This window comes from Formica exsecta, unplaced genomic scaffold (assembly GCF_003651465.1).
Source record: "Formica exsecta isolate Colony F162 unplaced genomic scaffold, ASM365146v1 scaffold247, whole genome shotgun sequence".
Taxonomy (NCBI): domain Eukaryota; kingdom Metazoa; phylum Arthropoda; class Insecta; order Hymenoptera; family Formicidae; genus Formica; species Formica exsecta.
In genome coordinates, this window is record NW_021849743.1 from 1145959 (window position 1) to 1159108 (window position 13150).

General features: G+C 29.1%; 1 protein-coding gene across 3 annotated transcripts; it reads right to left on the reverse strand.

Annotated features, from left to right (window-relative positions):
* Nucleotides 1–194: 194 nt before the first annotated feature.
* On the reverse strand, nucleotides 195–12838 carry LOC115236387 (aldehyde dehydrogenase, dimeric NADP-preferring). Of its 3 annotated transcripts, none has more exons than XM_029808799.1 (14): nucleotides 12701–12838; nucleotides 10693–10807; nucleotides 6113–6147; nucleotides 5805–5948; nucleotides 5581–5676; nucleotides 5244–5465; nucleotides 4546–4709; nucleotides 4210–4440; nucleotides 3924–4124; nucleotides 2492–2607; nucleotides 1936–2071; nucleotides 1569–1722; nucleotides 754–943; nucleotides 195–467 (listed from the first exon to the last, which is right to left on the reverse strand). In XM_029808799.1, exons 1-13 carry the CDS (start codon nucleotides 12746–12748, stop codon nucleotides 920–922), a joined length of 1686 nt encoding a protein of 561 aa, XP_029664659.1. In that variant the 5' UTR covers nucleotides 12749–12838; the 3' UTR covers nucleotides 195–467; nucleotides 754–919. The 3 variants fall into 3 exon arrangements, with proteins under 3 accessions (XP_029664659.1, XP_029664658.1, XP_029664660.1); XM_029808798.1 differs by lacking the exon at nucleotides 2492–2607 and adding an exon at nucleotides 3489–3604; XM_029808800.1 differs by lacking the exons at nucleotides 2492–2607; nucleotides 10693–10807; nucleotides 12701–12838 and adding exons at nucleotides 3489–3604; nucleotides 9372–9465.
* Nucleotides 12839–13150: the final 312 nt, after the last annotated feature.

Consider the following 13150-nt stretch of genomic DNA (forward strand, 5'->3'; position numbering starts at 1 on the left):
CTGCAATCGTAATATTGCGTGAAGAGAATAGTAATTCAATAAAAATGAAGCACACTCCCCCGTAAGTTTATTACTCAATTATAACTTACATATATATGTGTGTGTGTCGTAACTTAATATTACAATATAATACATTAACAATAAGAGAAAACGGAATCAATGATTCAAATCTTGTTTTATATTCAATGCACTATATTGAAAATAATATATTTATTTTATGCAATCCTTGTAGAAAATACGGATACAATTAAAAGATACAGAATATAAAAAACATGCAGAGTAATATGTGTCAATTAAATATTTGATCATCATATTTATTTTAAAACTCATTGTAAAACTTATCCCATCAAGAATATTTATTTTTATCAATACAATAATCTTCCCCATAAAAAATCCGCAAAGGGATCAGATATATTTGTACATGTGTGCAATGTGAGACTAATATAACACATAACATGTGTACATATATTGCGATGCAACCGTTGACTTTCGTGCAACCGCGTGCGCGATGCGTGCACTGCGTTTCTTCTTACCTTTTAGGTCTCGGACGGCGATATATTCTGCGGTTCGCCGCAGTATCCAATAGTTACGAGAACGCGTCATTATATCCAATCGATATCGAAAGTTTTGATCGGCTCCAGCAGCTGGGAAGATGGCGGGAGCAGTCAATGCGCGCAGCTCCGGTCTCTCGCGTGTTCCCGTCATATATATGTACATGTATGTATAATAATATATACATACATATATATATATATATATATAGAAAACCATAAGTATTGTACAAAACGTTTTTACATTGAATTATAAGATTAATTGTAAAATGTGTAATGTGATTGATATAAAACTCAAAAAGTACACTATAAGTAATGTTAAGTAACTAATACATTTTGTTCCTGAGACGCTGCATGGCATTTTCATGTTACTGCTCATCCATGTTAACATCCTGTAACAATATTCGCATATATTCTTTCTTCCTTTCTCTTCGGATAATGATTGTTGGGAATATTTTGCTATTGACAGATTTAAGATAGTTGTATCTTGCCATGGGACTTAATTTTCAAATGATACTATCATGATACTATAATAGCAATATACAATGATGTAGCATAAATCATTATCTTTTGGATATCACCAAACACTTGTCTACTTAATGTATTATTCATATTCAGAGATATATAGAATTCTAAGAAATAACTACATGTGTAATAAACCTATAAACACATACACAGTGCATACAATTTTTTTTTGCACAAGCAATCAAACTAAAAAACAAATTAATGTTAGCATTTATTTCTCTCTCTCTCTCTCTCTCTATCTTGAAAGCCATATTTTAAAAATCATGATTTTTTTCTTCCTTTACCCATCAATGCCACCTTCTACTCATAACTATGCCATTGATTAAATAAATGTTTTATTCAATACATAGTTTTATAACATATATGTAAATTGCTTATTTTTATCAGTGCTTACATATAACATGAATTATATGACATAAATTGTATATAATTAAAGCAGAAACTTGTTTACAATGTTTGTATAGAATTTAATTAGATATTCACTTTTTGTACCTTCAATATAGCCTTGAGTCCAATTGTGGTGAGTACTCCAAGGCCGAACATCAATATGTATGGCAAATATTTGATGCCAGGTATTCCTGGTCTTCTTTCAAGTAAATGTCTAAGCAACATCAATTTTTTATCGGAATATGGCGGAAAACGGTTCCTGAAAAATATATTTTCTGTTTTGAAAAGTTTTTTATAACTATTGAAGAAAACTAAAGCATTGAGAGAGAGAGAGAGAGAGAGAGAGAGAGAGAGAGAGAGAGAGATTAATAAACTATTGCAGAACATGTGTTATTTTATAATTTATGATATATAATTATTCTTTAATGCAAGATATATAAATATCTATGTATAAAATAAAAGATTCTCTTACTTTCCCAACATCTCTGCAATTTTATTGTAATTCCGGATCAAGCAACCTTTTTTATGCGTAAATGTATCATATGTATATTTTCCATGGTAGGCTCCTATACCAGAATTCCCTACCCCTCCAAAGGGTAGAGTCTCAACTGAGAATATAATATATAATGATATATAGTTTATAAGATACAATATAAGAATGACTTAATATTTTATTAATAATATATAGGGGGGATAGAAATGCCTTGACACATGAATTCGTACACGTATTGGAGCATATATACTTCCCACATATATACCTTGATATATACACATTATATATGTTAGTACTATTATATATCATTATTTATATGTCAGTACTGTCTCCAAGTGTAGTTTGTGTTCAGAATTTGCTATTGCGCAATATAATCCCCCAAAAAATTACAATTAATGTGTGTTAATATTGTGCAATATATCCCCCAAAAAATTAAAATTAATGCAAGCAGTGTTAGTGTTATAAAAAAATAAGCTAAAATTCAAGCAAAATTTGTAATTTGGACTTTTTACAACACAGCTATATATGAAAATACCTGTTGCATGTAATAATACATCATTAACAAGTACATTGCCACTAGATGTATTCTTTATGATTACGGATACAGTTCCTTTATCTTGGCTAAATATATACAATGCTAATGGCTTCTCCCTGTGTGTTAAACAAGTAATGTAAGAACATCGCTGTGTATTTTTTTGTGGTGTTTAATTCCAGTAACAATGGTGTGAATATGTGTATATGTATTAATAATGAAACTTTGATTGAAATCGTATAACTTATACCAATAAATTTTCAAATCATTAAAAAATTTTCCATTTTTCATTTTTGTATTGAATTTATTATTGCGTTGAATTTATATTTCAATAATAGTATGCTATATCACCATTTCTAAGTATGTTCTATTATCTAAACGAAATTTACAGTTTAACAATAGATCTCTGTAGTTATCTTTCTTTATATATAGCTTGTGTACAAATAGAAATAGAGAAGTTTTATATATAATACATGCGTAAATGTAAGTTTTATATGTATGTGCATATATACAATGTGAAAAATCTGACATAGTACAGTAATAGTAATTTTTGTTATTCCACATAAACCATAAAACCAGAAGAAAGAAACGATAGTATGCAGTATATGTATAGTTGTTCCTATTATCAGAGATTCAAAGAATTCATCTTTTATATACTTCTAATCAACTCAATCATCTCTTTTGTCTTTCCTAAACAATTTGAAAGATTTGTGCGTATGTTTCTAAAAGTATTAAAAATATTCTTCACATTTTTCTCAAAGAGAGAGAGAGAGAGAGATAAAGAACGATCATTATTAATTTTGATGGAATATATACAATGTCATCATCGATGGTCAGGCATTACAGGCACGAGGAGAAACATTGTAGAACAATGATGGTGGAAAGATTCCTATTTTAGTCTCTATTTCGCAAGACTTCTCCGAAGATTTCTTCTCCGAAATTTTTAATAAATAATATTAAAACGATCCCAATACTACTGTTACTTAGAACCCGGACTCACCGGTATATTGCAATATCGTGTCGTTGACGCACACGGCTCCGCTGGAGATCTGGTTTATAACTAGATCTTGTACCCTCTTGCTCATGGAAAATACGTACAGTACGAGTGGTCTTTCACTAGATGCGAAAAACTAATTACTTCGTGGCATTCCCACGCGCAACAGTGAACTCATCGATGTAAAACACGAGCACATGAGATGTCTTTTCTCTTTTTTTTTTCAGTTACATTCAGGTATTAAAGATTGAAATAAAATTCTATTATCCGATAATAAAATTATGAAAAAAGAATAAATGTTCGGATAATTAAAAGGTTTAGTTATATGTAAAATTGAGGATTAAAAAATACGCGTTATTTCGGAAGAAGGAATCCACTGCGTTATTTACTTCTCGAATCTCTTCTGGCTTATACTTACAATATTATAATTAAATAACTTACCGTTTATTAATGAATTCAATTGCTTCATATGCGTTATCAACATTTATTATAGGCAATATCGGTCCAAATATCTCATCCTGCATAATAGCGTCCGTTGATTTGACATTAACGAGTATTGTAGGCGAGATATATCTCTCTGTAGGATTTGTATCGCCACCAACGGCAATCTTGCCATTACCGTTTAAATAACTGATAAGTCGCCTAGAAAGTAAAAAATAATCGTCTGATTTAATTAATTATATATATATACATACAAGCGACGAAGAAGTTAACACATAAAACTTACTGATAATGTTTCTCTGTGATTATGCGTGCCAAATCGGGACTCTCTTGTACATTTTCGCCGTACCATTCTTTTAGAATCTTTTTAACTTCTTCGACAAATTTATTTTGCACCTCGGTTGTACACAAAATATAATCAGGTGCAACACAAGTTTGACCGACGTTTATACACTTGCCCCATAAAATACGTTTAGCTGCCATCGGCATATCCACTGTATTATCTATGTATACGGGACTGGAAATCCACTGTTGCTTAATGCATTTTCATACAAAAGAGGAGTGCAACTAAATTTGCATTTTTTTCATTTACATATATGTATAATAGGCTTTTCGCGTTTACCTTTTACCGCCTAACTCTAACGTAACAGGTGTGAGGTATTTATTGGAAGCGTTCCGTACGATTTTTCCTACCATAGAGGATCCGGTATAAAAAATATAATCAAAACGTTGATTGAGTAGTTCTGTTGTTTCCTGGACTCCTCCTGATACTACATGGCAACATTCCTGTTCACAATAAGGGATAAGTGATAAGAATCTTTACAATTTTTCATTTCAAGCAATAATTTTAGATATTTGATAACTAAGTATTTTTAGAACTAAAAGTACTTAGTTATCAAATCAGGTTATGGTTAAGCAGCTGTAAATTGCATATATAGTGATGTAATCATATACTGTATGATGATGATTCATAAAAAAATGATGGATAAAAAATTATATTGCTATCCACTTATTCGCATCTTATTACTGCATGATGTTTTTTCATAATTCATAAAAAGATCGCGAATATATAGATATAAATAGATGCTAATTGATCTTTACTCTAGCATTAGTACGTACATCAATAATACACATCATTAATATTGCTATAATCTATGATTTTTATATATTCAAAAACTTCCTTTTTTTCTTTCTTACATTTACTGTTAAAAATAAAAACTGCAAACGCTTTATTACAGCTTAGTTTTTCTGATACTATTTCTCTAATATTCCCATTCACGAATTGTTGAGTATCCCATACAAAATAGCATATCTACATACCGTATCTAAATATTTCGGAATAGTTTCATACAAATATTTCGCTGTGGCCGCTGCTACCTCGGAGGGCTTCAAAATCACACAATTTCCAGCTGCTATGGCGCCTATCATAGGTAGTAAACTCAATTGAAGAGGGTAATTCCATGCACCTATGACTAGTACTACTCCATAAGGATCCTTTCGAATTTCCACCGAATCGAATAAGTTCGCCAATCCTTTGGACGGCTGCAAGAATATTACGTTTCGAATTCTTATATTCATCAGATGAACATTGAAATCATTTTATAAACGGAAATCAAAAGATCATCTCGAATAACGAAATAATATAAATAATTATTACCTTCTCTGTCGCTGACCATTCTTTAATATGCATAAGTATATATTTGATCTCTTGGATTATATAATCGATTTCTAACGCGTACGTTTCAAACTTGCTCTGAAAAATTATAAGTTAAAATCTGTTATTGAAAATAATATCAAGATAATACATATCGCATGATATTATTTTTCTTATAAGATAGAATACAATACAAACAATGTGTTTTAATTTTTCTTATACCATACCCTATGCAAATCTGATGCTAACGCTGCTATAATATCCGAAGTAGTTTCCGTTATCATATGTAAAACCTGGTTTAATTGCTTGATTCTCCATTCTATCGGTTTTGATTTTCCTCTTTGAAATGTATCTCGCAATCGCTGAACTACCTATTTTAAACAATTATATAATTAATAATTCATTCATAAAATGTTGATTCGTTTTTTTTTCATGTTTAATTAAAAAGATTTAATTGATTTATCATATAAATTGAAATACGATAGCAATATAAATAATTACTTTTATAAAAAAAAAATATTAATGAATTACTTACATCTGCATAATTTTCTGGCGCTTGTTTACCATTCGCTGAAACAGATAAATATTCGGTGTTCGAGTTGGTTATTTTAACTCAGAGATATTCAGTAAAGTTAAAAAGATATTTATTTTTAATTTAAATATTAGAAGGATATATATGTAAATTAAACTGATTTACATATTCAGCGAATCAACCTTTCGAGTTCGCATTATTAGGAATATAAGAAGTGGATTAAGGATAAATATATAATTAAATTATGGAAGCAATAATGGATCACATGTGCTAAATCTGTAGCATGTACAAAAAAAATTCATTTTTATGGATTTATATTTATATATTATAAATATGAAAAAAGCGCACACAACAACAACATGAAATGTTTGTCATACCTTAAATGTCGCTTTTTTTAAATAAAAAATTAAATCCAGATTTATAACCACTGAATTATTTAATATGTATCTTTTATATATATATAAAGAACTCTTTCAGCAAGCTAGAAGATTAATATGTAAGAATATTAATCTAACATATCACAAAATCTTATATTCTTCAGTTAATTTCCTGTGTGTGTGTGTGGGTTTGTGTATTTATATATGTATGTGAATCTTCACTTTGATGAATATTTTAGAAAATGACTAAGAGATTGCAGAGATATCTAATATCGAAAAAACCGAGATATTTAGTATCGAAAAAACTTACTCAAAAGACAAAAACTACAAGATAACGACTTTTATTAAGAAGAAATTAAAGTATTATTGTTTCAATTTTCATATTTTAAGTTTTAAAAGTTTACGAAATTTACAAATACAACTTTAAACAATAGCATGTTCTAATTATTTAAAAAATATTAAGATATTAATATTATAAAGAGATGCAAACATTAAAATTATTAAAATTATAAATAAGTAATTGTGTTTTTATCTATTTGAGTAAAAAAGAGCATAAACGAATAAAAGAGCGAATGTATCGTAAATACAAAAGAGGAAAACAATTTGCTTATTTTATTTCGAAATAACGAGCGAGTCGAACATATCTTGTTTCGAAATAAACATACATTTTGCTTTAACAGTAAAAACGCCAACCTTGAGTAGGTATTTATAATTTTGCATTACATTGAATGTGTAACGGAAATATTCAAATATATATATAAGGGGTATTCTGAAATATTTTTAAAGAGTTTTCAAAAAAAAATATTGAAATCGATAATTTAGATAAATATAAATTTCTCAATATCGTAATCGCGCATTAATTATCTATGTAATGCGCGATAATTCGATATCACAATCAAATAAGTTCTACATGTTTACATATATCTCTACAGTTTTATCTCTATCATAGAATAAGACATTTCATTATCGATTTATCATCGGCATGTATTTTCGAAAAGAGAATCGAGTCTGATTCTGTGCAGGACCAACTGAGACAGAGAGAGAGAGTTATTCGCAATATGTTTCTTAGGCTAAGGGTCCTTAATTAAACCTTAATTAAATTTCGATTAACTTAATCTTAACTGATTAATTTATAGGATAACCAATATTAACTTTTTTAACGGTGTAATTATTATATGTGTAATGTGATATAGAAATTTTGAAATTAGTTTGCTAGTAATTCTGCAAGTTAATCAACGATTAAGTTAATTGGAATTTGATCGTGGCCTTAAGAAGTTGAAAGATTAAGCACAAGAGATTTTTTGGGGCCTATTTTGTAACTTTTAACGATGTCGTTACGTGTCATTGCGTAACTAAAACGTATTAGAAAACAGCTGTGCAATGATATCTAACATCGTTAAAAATTACAGAATAGATCTCTTAATACGTTTTAAAAAATTCATCGAAGATCGAATATCTCCAGAAGTTAGACGAGACTTTAGAAAAAATTCAAACAAGCAAAAGAAAAGTTACAAGACAGAGTGTTTATAAAAGAATTGAGAAAGATGGTCTATTTGTCATCCATCAATGCATTCTTTGTTAGCAATGACAAAGTAACAGAAAAAAAAAAAAGAAAAGAATAAAAAGTAACCGTGATAATGCGTTATCTTATGCGTCTGTTAGAGAACTAATAAATCTATCTTTATTGAATGAAGAAAGAAAAACGAGAATCGTTATAGATGCAAAAAGGAATGGATAAGATGTATCCCAAGGAGAACAAAAAATCACAATAATATCAAAATGACATCATAATGACTATTGAAAGTCATTATGATGTCATTTCGATGTCATTTAATGGTCCTTCTGTAGACTTAACAATTTTTTCTCTTCATATCGCAGGTATAACGAAGTGACTGGAGGTAATATATATCGTAATATATATCGAGATGAAGAAAATTGTAGGTGTTAGTTATCGGTAAGTGTCGTTAGAGGGTACCACTTTTATGTATGTACGTAGGACACGCTTATTTTAAAACTTGTGGCTGCGATAACAAGCCGAGCAAAAGTGAAGGGTGGAAATTCGGGTGTCGTGGGGTGGATAGCTATCTACAAACCAGTTTCACATGTGCATTTCCTTATAGAACATTGCATTCTTCAGATACTACACACTTTCTCCCGGATATAGAAGTAAGTTTCTTTCGCTTTTGTAATTTACAAGAGATTCTTTTCCTTGGCGGGAAATCTCATTAAATGGCTTTAGCTTATCTTTTACGACAAAGCTACTAACTGATTTTTAATTTGACGTTCTTTTTAACACTTATGTTCTTTAGAGAAAGTTTATTATGTAACAAACTCTTAACAAAAGATTATTTTAATTTCGCTTTATATTTATATAAGAAATATGTTAAATATTCTCGAGGAAACATTCGAGATTTAAATAATTGAGTGCCAAATTAAAACATTGAATTAAAAATATGCTAACTCACACATTTAAAATTAAATGAATAAATTTTTTTTTATTTAATCACTCTCTTCTGACACTTAATTTTTGAAAATCTTGATCACATCAAAATTTCAAAGTAATAAATATATTTAGATATTAAGGTAAACTTCTCTTTTTATAATAAGTTCATATATATTGAAAAAATAAATAAGAAAAAAATAAATAAAAAAAGCGTGTTAACTATTCTACAACTCCATTTTATTATATTTTTGCAAATTTTATATAATCTTTTTGCGTTATCGAGTTTATTTTTGCGCATTTTTCAACACACAATCCACAAAAAAAAATCCAAGAAGCAATTTGAAGATATTAAAACATACTTTCTAAAAATGTGATCTGTGAGAATATATTTGCTGGATAATAGCTAAAATAAAATTTCATTTTCAAATATGAAAAGGCATACCCTTGTGATGATTCCGCGCTGGCTGCACCTGTATTTTTACACAGTCTTCTTTGATCTTATTCACAGTATCGTTCGACATTTCACAGAAAGATACCTCTAATTAGAATATTTCGTTATAGCGAGTGCACGTAAATTCTAAACAATATCTTATTAATTCTAACAACTTTTCGTTATTGCGATTGTATATTAATTTTTAAATAATTTAATAGCCGTATTTATTTCATGGAATTTTTTCTTTGACCGATAATAAAAAAAAAAAAGAGATAAATTTTTTTTTAAGGAAAGATGTTTAGCGTTTTGTGATGAAATATTTATCTCGCATCTTTTGTTGCTAATCTGTCGTATGGATACTCAATGTCGAAAATCACGAGTGTTCTTTCGAGGTTGTCAGATTCGAGACTGACTCTAAGGTGGGTTAACGATACGAAAGGCTCGAGGACGGTGTGTGGTGGGGACTATATAGTCCGGAATATAAAACAGTACCTCTTAAAATTTTCATCTTTAATTTATAGCTATATGAACCTTGAAAAAAAAAAACAAGGATACATATACATTTAGAATCAGTGTGAATTACAGTGAGTTATAATATAAATTACTGTATACGTCTAATTATTTGATTTAATTGTTCAATACTGAATTTAAGATTCGCATTAGCATGAAATTTCAAATTGTAAATTCTCTTTTTCTCTTTCCTTCTCTTTCTTTGGATTTCGCAATTTTTTAAATTTAAGTTTTGAAAATTTCCAAAAATTTAATTTTTCGGATTATCTTTTTTTTTTTTTTTTTTAAGAATCAAACGATTATCTTATACTTGTTCAAAATTTGACAATTGTGCAAAATGATTATTCTATCTTAAAATTCAATGTTAACGTGTTAACATGCATCGATTAGAACGAAATGTGTCAAGCGGTAAATAATATATACGTGACATATTGTTAGCTAACTAGTAAATTACAGGTTCGTCTTGCATTTATTGCTACATATGTCATTTCCTGGTTATATAGTTGTAAATTTATTATCACTTTGTCATATCTATTTTTATCGTTTCAAGGCAAAGAACAAGTGTCCAATAGATTTTTATATGTCAAGCTGGTCTTTGCTTACAAAGGAAATTTCTTCAAAAATTTAATTATTGCATTATGCAAATGTTAGAAATTACGACAGTTTATTCGCATCAAGTGTTTGAAAAGGCTGAAGAAACAATGACCTTTATTTTTCCATTAATATTATTCAATTTTATTAATATATCTTCATCTTATTCTTATAATCTAACTAAGATTATAGTCTAATTATAAAAGTAAATTATAAAAGAATTACTTACATAGTTCGGAAACATTCAAAACAATTTCTTGTATATTGATGCGGCAAACATCAGAGTGTTCCTCATGTTCTTCGTATTCCTCGGAATCCGTCGGAATGTCTAGTGCCACTTCATCCTAGAGACAAAATATTGTAAATATTAATAACGCATTAACAAATATATTTTTTTAGAGATTTTTTTTTTCATATCTCTCGCACGCGCAAACTCGCTCCTTCAATATACATTAGATATTGTATATTAAATTGTATATTAATTGTATATTAATTGTATATTAATTATTATATATTAAATAGCCAATAAAATACGAGAGAGAGAGAGAGAGAAAAGAAGAAGAAGTAGAAGTGTATATATTAAATATATACACACTAAATATATATTAAATATACATTCGTGTTAATTACAGATTCTAGAAACAATGATAGTAATTAGCTTGCGTTGGTACGTTAAAAACCATTTAATCATCTTACAATTATCAGCGTTTATATAGATCGTGATCAATGACACGTGCAATTGCTGTTTTACATATTTTCGTAGAGTTGCTATTAATTTTGCGTGCATACTCGATACGTATTCGCGTATCTTACCATCCGCGGTTAACGATCTGGAAAGTGGAAAATCGGGAAAGAGAGAGAGAGAGAGAGAAAAAAAGAGAAAAAGAGAGAGAGTCAGTCTCTTCATCTCATGCCATTTCACTTCCTTGTCGAAAGTACAAGTTACGCGTATGTGGCTTTTAATATATGCTCATACTATATTCGGTGCCTTCTCTCTCAGTCATAATATGAAATCATATGGATGATAATAGTCTATAACAGTCTTATTATTATCAGACAGGTTTTTATTATGCAAAAAAATTGCTTACAAGATCTAAAATGATATGTCTGACTCTTTCCTTAAGTACCACGTATCATTCTCGTTATATGTAATTTATGTGACAGGGATAAATTAGCATTCATATTTACATCTTATGTCGTATTATGTTATGCATAAAACTTGCTTATTCTTCATTATACCGACAATTTTCTGAAAATTACAACAACATCGCGCATCCTATAAGAATAATATACCAATATACGTCGATGTTATTTTTAATATCGAAATAATAATTTTTTTAAATTGAATTTGACATGTGTAAGTCAGTTATATTATTCAAGAGATTAAGTATATTTATACATATTAAGGTGGAAGTGGTTGGAAACAATCAAAATAATGATCGCTTGAATGTGATTATTTCGTTATTCAAGGAACTTCTTCAACTTCCGTTCTTACAATAATTTCAATGCATAATTTAGGATGTAAATTTATGTTGCAATATTTGAAAGTCATCTGAAGAACTTGGTATATTTTATTCATTCGTGAGAGATGAGTGATACACTGATACGTGGAGTCATGTTCAGTTGACCTATTTGTGATCACTATCGCAACCGGAAATTGCATGCTTTTAAGGTCAAATTTAACATTTCGTTAATAAGTATACCGAAATATTTGAACGTTACCGAAATAACACACACAAATCCTTAGGCAAGTATTACGTAAAGACGCCGTTTATACGAATTACATAATACGAATCATTTACAATCTTGTAAGGGATATTTGAAAATATGATGTGTTCGCTAAATAAGATGGCCTTAACGCTGTTATAAAGTCTTAATATTAGACAAGTTGGAGTTCTTCGAATCGGTAATTAAGACGCAAAGAAAGTGCTATATCAATACTATATCAACGTTTGATAGCATCAAACTTCGATATTTCAAAGTTATGTTACAGTAAAAAATTAATTGCCAGTTCTTAATGGAAATTTAATTGCCAGTTCTTAATGGAAAATTAATTGCCAGCTCTTAATGGATAATTTAAATGACTGTTATGTATTTTTACTGTAATGACTATAATTTGGCATTGTTTTATTTCAAAATTCGGCAAATCGAGTATTAATAGATGATGAACTGTACTCACGTGATCCGTGGCCACGGAAGTATTATAGTGGATTATGATTACTTGTATAAAAACTCACCACGTTTACAGATTCCGTGCAAGGTATTGTTGTTTTATTAATATCCATTTATTTTCGTAGACACCGATTGATTGCCAACCAGTTCACACAGCAATGATTCTCTGTCATATACAGAGATCCAAAGATCAAAGTTACGTAAAAAAAAGAGGTCACAATTTTATATAAATTATATAAATAATGTTTATGAATAAGAATCTTATACGGTATATATTATGTGAATATCTAAGTAAAATATAGAGATTTGTTAGTGAGTTTAGAAGCAAATGCATCAGCGCACAAAATGTAATTAACTAAACATTTTCCGTCTTGAAGTCTCGACTTCGATCTAATGTATGTATCATGAATATTCAATAATGACCTCAAACGATCCCATACATATAGATTCGCGTACTTTGAAAATAATATATTTGTACGAATGATTAACGTGGGTTTCATGGATTTTCGAAATAT